The 13,566-nt window shown below is 43.8% G+C and overlaps 1 protein-coding gene across 4 annotated transcripts in view; it reads left to right on the top strand.

Annotated features, from left to right (window-relative positions):
- AGAP1 (ArfGAP with GTPase domain, ankyrin repeat and PH domain 1) overlaps nucleotides 1-13,566 on the top strand; it is a 559,767-nt gene that overhangs the window by 359,916 nt on the left and 186,285 nt on the right. For all 4 annotated transcript variants that reach the window (XM_046643545.1, XM_046643543.1, XM_046643544.1 and 1 more), the window contains one exon: nucleotides 12,529-12,697. In XM_046643545.1, the coding sequence (XP_046499501.1) occupies nucleotides 12,529-12,697 (169 nt within the window). The remainder of the gene's footprint in view (nucleotides 1-12,528; nucleotides 12,698-13,566) is intronic.

Below are 13,566 nucleotides of genomic sequence, written 5' to 3'. Positions count from 1 at the left end.
TGTGTTGGATCTCTTTGTCCTCCAAACTGTCTTTACCTCCGTTCATCTTAACATTCCTTTCTTCCTTGGTTTCCGAGGTGTTCCGTCAGCTCCTGTCTAGTTCAGTTCCTTCTGGGGTGCAGGTGGAAGGGGCCCTGGACTGGAACCTGCAGATGTGGTTTTTGATCCTGGCATGGCTCCATCCCCACCTTGGTGGCCTGGAGGTGGCTCTGTGGAGCCCTGGGACTCGGTGGCACTCTGTGGAAGTCACTAAGCCCCTTTCAAGGTTGATTACTCTGATTGCTCTGCTGGCTTCTCTTCCTCCGCCAGAGTCTTGGTCTCCGCCTTCCCTCCTCCCTGGGAATTCATCCAGGAAGACTTCAGAAGTCACACTTACAGATGATTTCCCAAACCCTACCTCTCCTGAACTTTCAGACCTGCGTGTCTGCTCCCTTCCTCTAGAGCGCCATCCTGCCCATCAAGTTTTTCAAAACCCGTCCACTGCGCGGAGAATACCAGTTCCTCCTGTGATTCCTGTTACTTCATCTTATAATTCTCATCCTATTTTGATTTACTTGCCTCCATTTGATTCTTTAAAAGGTTTGATGATGAGGATTCCCACTCCTCTTAGGATGGAGTCCTCACTCCCTGGGCCTCACCTGCTCTGACCCAGCTTACTTCCTCAGGTCACCTTGCATCCATCCCCCAGCCTCTGTAGTTTTTTTGAGTTCCTCACACTTGCCGTGTGCTCTGGCCTCCAGGTCCTAACAAATGCAGCAGCTTCCACCAGTGTGTTCTTTCTTGTCCCTCCAGCTCGCCAGATTAACTCCTGCTCATCTTTCCAGTCTAGTCTTAAATGTTACTTCTTCTTGGAAGTCCCCTCCACTAGGCCTGTTTGGGCCCCCTGCGGTGTGTGCCCTCATCTTACTCCCTGTCCGTGCTCTCTTGGCTTCTTTCATGGGTTGATTCTCCCGCAAGACTGGGAGCTCCTTGGAGCCAGAGACCTTTTCGTCCTGTCGCCAGCATCTCCCTCACGTCAAGAACTGTCTTGCTGAATGAATGAATGAATGAATGAGGACACAGTTAGCCCTACGTTTGGCCTGTCCTCACATCTGTAGGGCTTTAGCTCCTGAAACCATAGCAAAAGAAGCCACCACAGCGGTTAAGTTCGTACGTTCCGCTTCTCGGCGGCCCAGGGTTCGCCGGTTTGGATCTGGGTGCGGACATGGCACCGCTTGGCACGCCACGCTGTGGTAGGCATCCCACGTATAAAGTAGAGGAAGATGGGCACAATGTTAGCTCAGGGCCGGGCTTCCTCAGCAAAAAGAGGACGACTGGCAGTAGTTAGCTCAGGGCTAATCTTCCTCAAAAAAAAAAAAAGAAAAAAAGAAGCCACCATGGGATGCTCTTAAGCCACGAAAATATGTCATGGTCATGTCCAAGCTCCATTTGCCCCAAATTGAAGAAAAGAGCTCCAAGGTAGGAGAGGAGTTTGAGGGTTCTTTGTTTTCTAATTATAGCAAGATACATATAACATAAGATTTACCTTCTAACCATTCTTAAGTGTAGAGTTCAGGAGTGTTAAGTGTATTCACATTGTTGTGCAACCAATCTCCAGAACTTTCTTATCTTCTCAAACTGAAACTCTCTCCTTATTAAACACTAACTCCCCATTCCACTTTCCCCATCCCCTGGTAACACCATTTTTTCTGTCTCTCTGGATTTGACTACTATTAAGTACCTTATGTGGGTGGAATCATATGGTATTTGTCTTTTTGCCCCTGGCTTATTTCACTTAGCATAGTATCTTCAGGGTTCCTCCATGTTGTATCATTTCCTTCCTTGTTAAGGCTGAATAATATTCCATTGTATACATACAATATCATCATATATGTATGCACACCTCATTTTGTTTATCCATTCGTCCGTGGATGGACCTCTGGATTGCCTCCTCCTCTTGGCTGCTGTGAACAATGCTGCCGTGAAACATCAGTGTACAAATATCTCTGTGGGGCTTGAGATTTTAATATAAAACTACAATATGGGAGAACTATGGAAGATGGCTGAATTTTAAAGACATCCCACCTTAACCAGGGCCCTGGTGGAGAGAAAGCACTGAGCAATTTGCGGGCTCCTGTCATGAACACAGTGGATGGTGGAGGCTCAGTAACCTCAGTGGCGGTCCAGAACCCACGGGGTATGAAAGCACGGCTCTCTCTGTGTTTGCCAAGTGCGCTCCCACGATGCAGGGGGCTGCCCCTGTCTGTGCGTCCGGTGACCTGGGAGATACTTTTGGCATTCGTCCAACCACTATCTGCTCATGTGATAAATTATTTCTCTCATTTCTCAGTGCTTTCAAACCCATGGAACAATACTGCCATGGCTGTATAAATATTTTCATGGAATAGCTACAACTTTCATTGAAAAAATGACCAAAAAATGAAAAACTCCTATCTATGGCACAGACACAAAAAAGTTAGATTCTTCATCAAAGTCTTATTTCTGCCTGAGAAATTCCTTGTTTATTTTACGTAGCCCTCACGGTTTAGAAAGTGTTTAGATTTAAAATAAAATGGCCAAGGGGCTGGCGCCGTGGCCGAGTGGTTAAGTTCGCGCGCTCCGCTGCAGGCGGCCCAGTGTTTCGTTGGTTCGAATCCTGGGCGCGGACATGGCACTGCTCATCAGAGCACGCTGGGGCAGCGTCCCACATGCCACAACTAGAAGAACCCACAACGAAGAATACACAACTATGTACCGGGGGGGCTTTGGGGAGAAAAAGGAAAAAAATAAAATCTTTAAAATAAAATGGCCAAAAGGCATGCTCACCATGATAGAAGTTGTCTGAACATTGATAACAGACAGAGACTGTAAATAGGGCGAGACTAGAAAAGTCAAGTCTTCGTATCTCCATAAAAGTTAAGCCACCAAATACCCTAGATCTTACCTAAGAATTCTTCTGTTTTCTTGCTTTTCTAAATTAAAAAAAAAAAATAGAGTATAGGTGTGTTTCTGTAAATATACAGATTTCACCATGTGGCTTGTGGATGAGTCCTTGAGCTTCTAGCAGAGTCCATGGATGTTGTCTTATCAGTATGCAGCCTGATATTTCATCCTTTGTACCCATTCTCTCTATCACTTTGTTTTCCGTTTTTGGCCTTTTCAGTGTTAGTAGTGCCGGCCAGAAATTCTGGCGAAGGGTTAATAAATCAAAACCGTCTGTTTTCTTCCCTGACAGTAAGTTGCCACCGAGAACTCTCTGTGGGAGACGATGGACGCGGGGGGTCATGAGGAAATGTTCTTCCACTTCTTCTGAGAAATTGAATTTCATTATTGCATTTTATAAATATTTCCTTCTGTGGCTCATAACCTGATTGCCGCCTTGTTGCTAGGGTCTTGGGAGGAAGGGGGCCGTGGAGGCGGAAAGGCCGGCTTCTTCTCAGGTGTGCCTGTGGCCCCAAATGGAAACCAATCAAGGTGCGATTTATGTTCATTAAGTGCTTGTCAAAACTGAAAAATTTTCTAATCAACAGCAATCTAGCCGCGGCCCCCTCGATGGCTGGGAGCGCCGCCTCTGCAGCGTCGGCTATTTGCCTGTTACAACTCTAGGCTAAAAATCCGCTGATGATTACATTAGGCTAAGCTGCGAAGTAAATGAACCATGTCTTATTTAGGTGCCACTAGCTTCAGTGTAGTCCTGCCCCGCAGGGCACTTGATAGCGGTTTATGGCTTTAAAATTAGTGTAGCTTCCCATTTGCTGCAGGGCGCTGCATGTTATGCCTTTGAACTCCATAAGCAAAGAGAAGGGGGCCTTTTGTTTCCCCCCCTGATTTTTCTCCCTTGCATCTTAGCGATTTTGTTTTGCATCTTTTCCAGACGGCATTTTGCAATAAAAATGTCTGACTACCCTCTACATGCGTCCGCAACCAAAAAAAAAAAAAGAAAGAAAAAAGGAGGAGAGGGAGAAAAAAAGAAGAAAAAGTAGAAAATGTCACACGTTTGCAGAGGACAATTTTTTTTTCCCTATGCTCCGAAGTGAAAAATAGCTTTGCAGGTCACCTCTAATGGCTTATCATGTCAGAATCGCTACCGAGAGTGGGAACAACACCTTTAGCTGAAAAAATGATGACATAAAAATCAGAGGGCAGGTATTTCAGTATTTTTATTGGAGAAGAGTAGGAAGAGCCATTTGTTGAGGTCTTTGGGACTCTTTTCAAGCACTTCCTATATTATCTCAGTTAATAGTCACGACAATCCCAGGAGGCAAGAACTGTTATTACCTCTATTTTTGAAGATGTGGAAATGGGGACCCAGCATGAATAAGCAGTGTGCCCCCTGCAGCCAACTCCTAAGGGATAGAGGTTGGATGCTGGGTGCTCTCACCCTGAGCCATCCTCTGGCCAGGAGGAAGCTGACTCTGTCTTCTGTCGACTTCCTTAGTTTAAGAAACCAGAAGATGATGGTCATCAGAGAACTGACTCCTATTCATTGGAAATGAAGCTCATTCTATTACCGTAAACCGCCTTGGCGGGCAGGAGTGTTAAGAAAACAGAATAACCGTAAAAGCAACGCATCGGGAAAGAATAAAGAAGGAGACCTCTGAACAGCCCTGGTGAAAGTTTAAAATAGGAAGGAGTACTTAAGTACTGTGATGGGCAAGAACTGAAGTGGAAACTCCCACTTCTCCTTGGGTCAAATGGCAGAAGGAAAGTCGTAGCATCGTTAGTGCCCTCAGAGGACAGATGTGTAGGCTCTTCTGTCTTACAAGTGCTGCATATTCTAGCAAATTCATCCCAAGGAATCTGAAGCTTTAAAGAGCTTCTGTTAGATCTAATCTCACGATGATGAAAATTCCTCTATAATTCACAGTTTCCCAGGTATACTACTGGTCCAGTTGTTTCAAGCCATATTTAATTATTGAAATACCTGTACAGCTGAGCAATGGTGCTGGCTCCTTGAAGTTCAGTGTTGTGAAATCTCACTCATGCTTGCCTTGGGAAGAAGCCTACAGTGAGCGAGACGACCGGAAGCCGTTTTCCTACCCGACACATTCATTTTGTACGGGCTAGGTTTGAGCACGCATGGGTTACAACTGGGTAATATTCAATTTAACCTAAAATGAGAAAAATCTTTCTTGCAGTGTAAGGCTCAATCTACCAGGTCAGTCAAGTCAGATACGATCAAGAAGCAAAAGGAAGATGCATAATTCAATTTGGAATTTTCTGCTATTTTGATTTAGATTATAATAACCCAGCCCCCTGGGCTCATGTTGGACTTTGGCCCACACGTGTTGGATGCTGTGCCCTGCAGCACGTGGCCTGGAGATGTTGGCCCTGGCTGGAGGGTCAGAGCTCTCTGTTGTCCACGAAGCATGCCACCTCTGATCCCCTATGATCCTTCACCAACTCTCCCTTTTACCATGTCTTATGTAATTACCCGGGCCCAATAAAGCATTTATTAAGCAAAGAATCAGCTCATAACCGTAGCCTTTGCCTCAGTCACCCTTAGACATCCAATTTGCCACGTACCTTCATCCTGTGGTGGCCGCACGTCACACTGACACACACGTACAAGCATTAGTCAAGTGGTTTTTGAATGCTCCGGCAGCTCCGAAAGTGAAACACTGGAATTCTGTTGGCTGTCCTGGGAAACAAAATTATTTCTCAAAGGGTTTTATCCTTTAAAGTTGCCTCCTAGCCTGCTATTGTGGCTATGATCCTTTGGAGAGAGGGGAAAATTGTCTTCTTTCAGTGATGTGATCTGAAAGAAAGTGGCCAGAAGGTTTTTTCATAGTTTTACGAAATATTGTATCTTTTTAGTCACTTTCCTCTGTGCCTGTGACTGTGTGTGAGGCTATTGTTTATGATTCTTAAGCGTGGGACTTGAGCATTCGCGTGGTCTCTTTGAACGGGCGATATGATGTATGTCTTTATAGATTCGTTTCCTTTGAAAATATTAAACGGAGTTTGGGAAAAGCAGTACATCTGACAATGGCTTCTCTTACATACTTTTTTGAGCCCAGAAGTAACGGTTTTTAAAAATAGAACTTCTACAGACTGCTGCTTCCTTTTCAACCTGGACCTTCATGAAGTGTCGTGAAAACAGGGAATAATGAGTCATCCCTTTCCTCCAGGAGAAGACAGACAAGTCGGAAGAAACTTTCCAAAATCCTTGTTCTTCCCCCAGGCGTCTTCATAAAATCAGACTCACAGAGCCCTTGGCTGTTTCGTGAACATTCAGCTAGACTAGAGGTTCTCAAACCTTTTGTCCTCCGGAACCCCTTTACTTTCTTTAAAATCATTGAGGAACTCGAAAGAACTTTTGTGTCTGTGGATTGTATCTATTGATATTTTAGCATAGTAGAAATTAAAACTGAGAAATCTTTGAAATCTTCATATAATTCATTTAAAATAACAATAATAAACCACCCACTAGGTAATATTATTACAGGAATACCATTTTCATGAAAAATATATTTTCCAAAAGAAAATCACGGGAAGAGTAGTGTTATTTTACTTTTTTTTTTTTTCCCCCAAAGCTCTTGCATGTTCGGTTTAATGAAAGAGAGCTGTATTGTCATGTGCTTCTGCCTTCCCTCTGTTGTGATATGTTGTTTTGGTTAAAGTGTGTGAAGAAACTCTCACCTTAAAGAGATATTTAGTTGGAGGAAGGACAAGAATTCCAGCAGCCATTTCAGATCATTGTGGATGTTGTTGGGTGACTACACCAAAACTCAACGGGTGACAGTTTCTTAAATCTTAGGAATGCAGTGTGGAATCTGAAGCAATGTGAGATCACTAAGTTTTTCCTCCTCTGCTACGTTACAATCCAATGAATTGTCTTGCACTTTTCATGATCTTTTATCCCGGGGTGTGACACCATGTGTCGGTCATTTAAAAAAATACTGTTTAACTGAGGTATGTAGATTTCCAGATGCTTTTCGTCATATAATCTTCAAAATCACATTCATTTGTATCACCATCAATCTTGTCAGAAAAGTCTGTAAGTGTTTGGAAGGTGTCAAGCTCATGGTGAGAGACACAAGTTTTCAAAATTCACCTTGTCGCTGGAAAGCCCAAATTTTATCATTGGCCACTAATACTGTCAGCCATTTTCCTTGCCATGGTTATCTTGTTCGTTTTCAGGAAAATATCAGTCAAGTACATAAGACTGAATGACCACGGTTAGTATCTGACATAGTCATTCTTTCAGGTAAAGATGTTGTCCCAGCGAAAATGTGGCTAGTTCAGCTTGCAACTCAAACAATTGCAGAAGTACTTTTTCGCAAAATCAACATCAGCCTTCGGGATGTGGCGGAAATGTCTTATGTCTGCTTTCCATGTCATCACCCAGAAAATTAAAAGACATGTCCTTAAGGGTTGAAATTTTTAAAAATCAGTAGGGTTTGGTTTTTTTGGGGGGGGTTATTAAGAGCATTCTTAATTGAAACTGTTTTTGTTTGTTTTTATTTAGAGAGCATGGCAATGAATAATATAATAACTCCTAGTACAGTTTGTTGCCATGCCTTGACTACAAAGCCAGCAGTGCTACCCACTCTCCCATTTACACCATCAAAGTGAATTCCAACACAGTGAAAAAGGCAGACAGTGTTTCGGAATTGTTTTAATATAGTTTTGAATTTGTGAACCCCTGATAGGGTGTCAAGGACCACACTTTGAAGATTGCTAGGCCAGATGATACAAAGAGGAAAAACCCAATTAGATTGCCCGTGGCAGAAAGGCCAAAGCAGATATCAGTATGTCCTAACACTTGTCTAACTTAGACAAAATATTGCATATTAATATAAAATATTAAATTTCTCAACATTTAGGTACAGTTAGAAACCAGAACTTACTGGGAAAGCCTAATTGGAACAAAGATTTCTGTTATTTTTTCCATCACTGAATTATGGAAATGAGGAGTCTTATTACTTTTTTAAAGTATGTGTGAGTGAAATTGGAGTGATGTGGAGTACAGTCTCTATACTGGAAGAGAGTAGAGTTGGAAACATGGGTTTTATTCTGTTGACCTAATTTCGAAATGCCAATGGTATCATTTATGCATTTCAGCTTAGCTTTAAGATCTTGTTAACTGCTTTTAGTGCCCACACATCAAGCAAACCATCTCTCACCAGACAGCCAAAGGTAACGGCCGGATGGGAGGCAGTGAGAATCAATATACTAAGAGTATTTTTAGGAACTCTTGATGGATTGCTGTATTTTGAGCTTAACTTCAAGTGCCAAATGCCCCAGAGCTGACTAAGATGAACTCACCATTTACTGAGGACTGTACCGGCCGTCACGCTCTTCCAGGGCTCTGGGATCGCCAGGACAAGACGTACCCTCCTTTGCCTTTGCAGTTCTGTGGGTTTTTTTAGTAGCCTCATACAGTATTTTGAGGAAGACCTTATACCACTCTCCTTGCCAGAGCACCGGGTCACCTGGTTGGTGACCTCCTCGTCCTGGTACTGTGCAACTGTGAGATTTTGGGACAACATCATACAGCAGCGAATCAATTAATTCTCCCTATCAGGAGGGACCTAGTATGCCAAGGCGCTAATGACTCGGTGGCCCTCTCCGAAGGCAGCTCCACAGAAGGTGGGAGCCCCGTTAAGCTGAGCTTCTGTCAGCAAGCTGAAAGCTGTGGGTCTCTGACATGGCTCTCAATTGCTAGCAGGTTTCTCTCATTGCACCTCATTTGCATCTGGGACATCAATTAGCATGTTTGTTGAGGCTAATTGAATGAAACTCAATCATAGCTCTTAATTGCTTGACTATGTGAAAAGAAATCACATTAATGCAGCTAATTAAGTGTACAGCAATAGATGCAACATAATTAGGAGCGAAATGTAAAAAACAAGGGATGGCAAAGGTGCGGGAGCGGGCTTGCAGGGGGACGCCATGCACAGTTACGGAGGTAGCGACACGTTCGGGAGTGGGTCCCTTTGCTCGGGTGCCTGCTTGGAAAAAATAATCTGCACGATGAGCATGGACAACTTGAGAAGAAAAATGCAAATAGGTTTGCAATTACTACTTTTTCAAGCTGTTGAGGGGCAGGAGATGGCACCTCTGGGGGGCCTGGCTCTTGAGTGGGCCCCAGGGACTTGTTAAGTGCTGTTTAAAAGTACTTGGCTTTGAATTACCCTCATGCCTTGTTAAAGGGTTTTTTCCCCTTTTATCTTCGATCAGCATTTTCTGCAAAGAACGCAGAGAAGGGTACTATCTGTAACATTTGCATATCAAAATCAAGCTTGCTGTCTGTTTCACCCAGCGAGGGCCCTACCTCAGACCCATCGGGTGCACATCCCACTTCTGAGGAGGCGACATTGTTTAGTGGTTGTCGCTTTAGTTCCGCAAGTACCAAGCTGGGGAGCGATGAAAAGGATGAGTTCTTGCAACAACAGAAAACTCAATCTCGTTTCTCTTGGGAGAAGCCAGAAGCCCCAGACTCACGGGTCTGCATTCCACCTGTTTCTGAGCCACAAAGTCCAAGGGCTTTTATAGATTAAGCAATGCGTGTCGTAAAGTTTGTAAGACTCATGGTGGCTTGAAATATAAGAATTGCCAAATTTATAGTCTGATTCTTCTTTTAGAATTAGCTCTTGTGAAGTTTCAGTGCCCAACTCAGGCAGGAAGACAGATCCCCCGGCCCATGCTGAGCCAAAGATAGATGTGTTCCCTTGACGCATTCAAATCCCGCGCAGACACTTGGTACGTTTCTATAATAATTTTAAATAAAATATCCTGGTTATTGTATGTTAAAACATGCCTATTAGAAGAGCCCATGCTGAGGCTCAGTCACTATCTGATTAGCCTCATTTTAGAGCCCATAAGCAATAAATGCTCAATTACGTTCCTGTTATTGTATTTTAATTTGTTAAGAATTGGCATTAAAGAAGAAAGTTATGGCAAGTTGATACTTTTAAAGGAGTAACTATGCAAGAGGGAATTCATTATTTACAAGCCTCAACTTTGGTTTTGAAACTTGGGTTTTGCTTATTTTGGGTGGACATTAATGGAAATAAATTACAGATGCTTAAGAACGACCTTTGTTTTTTTTAATGACCTTGACCGTTAGCCCTACACTAACCAAAGGACACTTCCTTCTTTGATGTTCACCATCCTCATGATGAGCTTGCTCATGAGACGTTCTTGCTTTCTTCCAGGCTGCCTTATCCTTCAGTTTAACTTAACGACAACAACTTTCTCTCCATCTTTGGTCCGCATCCTTTCAAAGTCACAGCTTTTCTCATGGTCAGTTGTATTTGGCGGGGTTTTCCGAGCATCTTGGCTTCCATGTGGAGTCTTCAGTCTGTTCCCAGCCGGATACAGCCCGTCCCTTCCCCAAACCCGCAACTCTCCTCCAAGATGGCCAACCCCAGCCAGCCTGCCCTGCGCGCGCCAGGACCTCCCTCCCTGAGCTGCCCTGGGAGATCAGATGCACAGCTGGACCAGACCGGGGTGGCTCCGTGCCTCTGCTTCCAGCTTCCGTGGCTGACAGCAGATGTGTGGGTGCAGGTATTTCTCTCTGGATGGTTTATCATCTGCTGAGGAAGGCCCAGCCTCGCCCCTCCCTCTGAAGAGCTGGTCTGAATTTGCCCCCACTGTGATGCAGCTTCTGATCTGATCTCCATTTGTCTTCTGTCCCGCGTTCCTCCTCGTTCTAGCCTCGGCTTTTTGACCTTTTGTTCTGCACCAGGAATTGGTCATTTGAGGTCACTCCTGGGTGCTTGGCGAACCTTCTAGAGTTCTGTCATCTCCACCAGAACGTCTCTCCCACCATGGCCGTGACCTCACATTATGTTGTTTCTCTTCCTGCCTTTCCTCCTCTGTTGAGAATTCCTCCACCCTCTTTCCTGAGTCTGAGTTGGCTTCCAAATGGCCCCACCTCTAATTGCCTGGATTGTGAGGTGAAGTCTCTGCTCTTGATACTCAAGGCTGGCCCACCCTCCTACAGATGGCGGAGAGAATGGCAGCTCTCTCACGCTCTCTGTCCCAAGGACCCACGTTTGCGTTCCTGCCCCTGTATTGGAATCTTGTACTTTTGGTTCCTTTTTGTATCATTTCTTCAATTGGCAAGCTGCCTGCTCATTGACAAACCAATGACTGCTTCTCAACCCCTTCACCAGCTGGCATTGTCCTGAAAGTGCCTGTTTCCCAGAAGCCACTGGGATCCTTCTCTTGGCTTCCATGCCACTCTCTGGACCCCTCGAAGCTTCCTCTGTATACTGTGGCCAACTTTCCTCGTCCTACAGGCAGGGGCTCCATCCTTTGCACTTTGCTTCTAGAACTTTCTCTAGTTCTCTCTCTGCATCAGTTGACTCTGTTAGTTGGCAGTTACAAGCAAACGGCTCACTTTTCCAACCTCCCTGAGTCCCTTGCAGCCCACACCCTGCTTTGTTTGGCAGTTCTTCTAAAATTACGTTGACCTGAACTTCATTGCTTATACTAAATACAAATTTATTGGTTTTTCCCTTTATATTCCAAAAGGAATCCAACAAGATTCTGCCAAAGAAAGAATCTGTTTATTTCATTTCCTGCTTAGTCTTAAAACACTTGAAATGCTTTATACCTAAGAGCAATGTAGAATATATCCTTTCTTAATGTGCACTGTTGATTTAATAATATGTCTATGGAGACAAGGAGATTCATTGACCAGAAAGTGCATGAAAGGGTCGTAACTCCTAATTTGCCAACAGGCCCCTCCCCCTGGTTCTCGGTTGTCCTCTCCCCTTTCCCCACCCATCAGCCAATTATTAGGTATTCTTTTGCTTCTCACTGAGTTGTTGAGTGACTGTGCCAAGAATTTCACCATCTATCTAGGCGTCCCTATTGTTCCCTGATAACTGCTAGTCATTCGCCTCCAAAGCATAGAGAACAGCAAGATACTTCTTCCAAGTACAGTGTGCTACTTGGAGAAGCATACTTCTTGAGTACCAAATAATGTACTTCCCTCTATTTTATCATCCGGCTGTTACACCTCCATCCATGACCTCCGTGTTGTTTCAGCACCGTACCACTGACCCCGCGGACATCTTCCTGGTCCTGAATAAAATGCTTGACTTTTTATGTAGAGTTTCCTCCTGAGTTCCCACCAGACAGCTTCAGTATTATCTACATGTTTAATGGTATTGCCATCTGAGACAGCAAGGTTTTACAAAACAGTTTCTATTCCATGAAATTTTACCTACAACTTATAGGAAGAGCCAGGTTCCTAAGCTGCCATCTAATTAGCAGCAGGTCAAAAAATATGATTTCATGTGCATACTTATTTCTTCAGCTGGTTTCTAATCCCCCTTAATGGAAGCATCTGCTGTGTCACCTTGTATTTCCAGGGCCTGGGTTAGTTCAGGACACAGAGGCAGAGCTCTGATTTCGATATAATGATGATGCCTTCAGTACTAGACAGATCAGAACCTCATTATTTTTAAAACGCTTGCCACAGTGGAAGGGTCATAGGATTACAATTCACGATGTCTAATAGAACCCCTTGTCCTAGATTGTAAAAGGCCTTCTTTTTAATCTCTCTTGGATGTTTAACATTTTGAACAGGATTACATGCAGAATGTTCATGGTAAAGAGATTGACCTTCTGAGAACCACTGTGAAAGTCCCAGGGAAGAGGCCACCCCGAGCCACGTCGGCCTGTGCGCCCATCTCCAGCCCTAAAACCAATGGCCTGTCCAAGGACATGAGCAGTTTACACATCTCACCAAATTCAGGTAAGCTTACAGCCGACACGCCTAAGAAATCAAGTATGGCGGCAGCGATGGAGGGTGCTGGCTGAGGACAGTGTTGAGCTCTTTTGGTTAAGTGGAGACCTTAGATTAAGGTTTAGAAGCCTCATCTCTTCTGTGGATGATCGTTTCCTCTACACCGGTGGGTTCCATGACTGCCAACAACAAATGGTGGCACTGAGTCACAGCTGCACAAACCAAACCACTAGGTTTTCCCACGGCTGGTAGTTGAAAATAGATTTTTATATATGGTTGTGAGGATTTAAGGGCCTTCTAAAATACGTGAATTCATTGTTAAAGTATCAAGGATTAGTATCAACTAATTTGTAGTAACTCTGTGTATAGAAGTAGAAAAGCCATGTGGAGCAAGATTTAAAGGAAACCATCACACTTACAGAAAATTTACATTCTCTCAGTTTTATATTGTAGCTATTATGTTATTCTTTGACACAACTTTAGTTGTCTTTATTCTCTGTTGAAGGAGAATTGTTTTTCCTTCAGGATCAGAGAACGTTAGTGTTTTCTCAACGTTAGGTGTGTCTGGGAATTCCTGACCTTGGTGTACAATTGTAAGCCGTTGAAAGTGTCATGGTTCATTTTTGTTGAAGAGTCTTGGCAAATGATTGTCCTCTGACTTTAATGTTCCCTTGGTTGCTTATCAGAGAAGAAGGTGTTAAAAGCTGCTTGAATCTTCCCACTAACAAACTCAAACTCTTTCAACATGTGCAATCCCTTCACAAATTTTAGTTCTATTTTTACAGTAAAAATTTCCTTTCTTGTCTCTAGCCTATGTCGAATCTTCTCAAAATAGATTTCTGTTCTGCAGTCATTTCTAGCATATGTGTCTGCTTCTT

Source organism: Equus quagga, chromosome 17 (assembly GCF_021613505.1).
Source record: "Equus quagga isolate Etosha38 chromosome 17, UCLA_HA_Equagga_1.0, whole genome shotgun sequence".
NCBI classification, from domain to species: Eukaryota; Metazoa; Chordata; class Mammalia; order Perissodactyla; family Equidae; genus Equus; species Equus quagga.
Note: the sequence above shows the minus strand (reverse complement) of the source record. Positions and strands in the feature narration are given on the sequence as shown.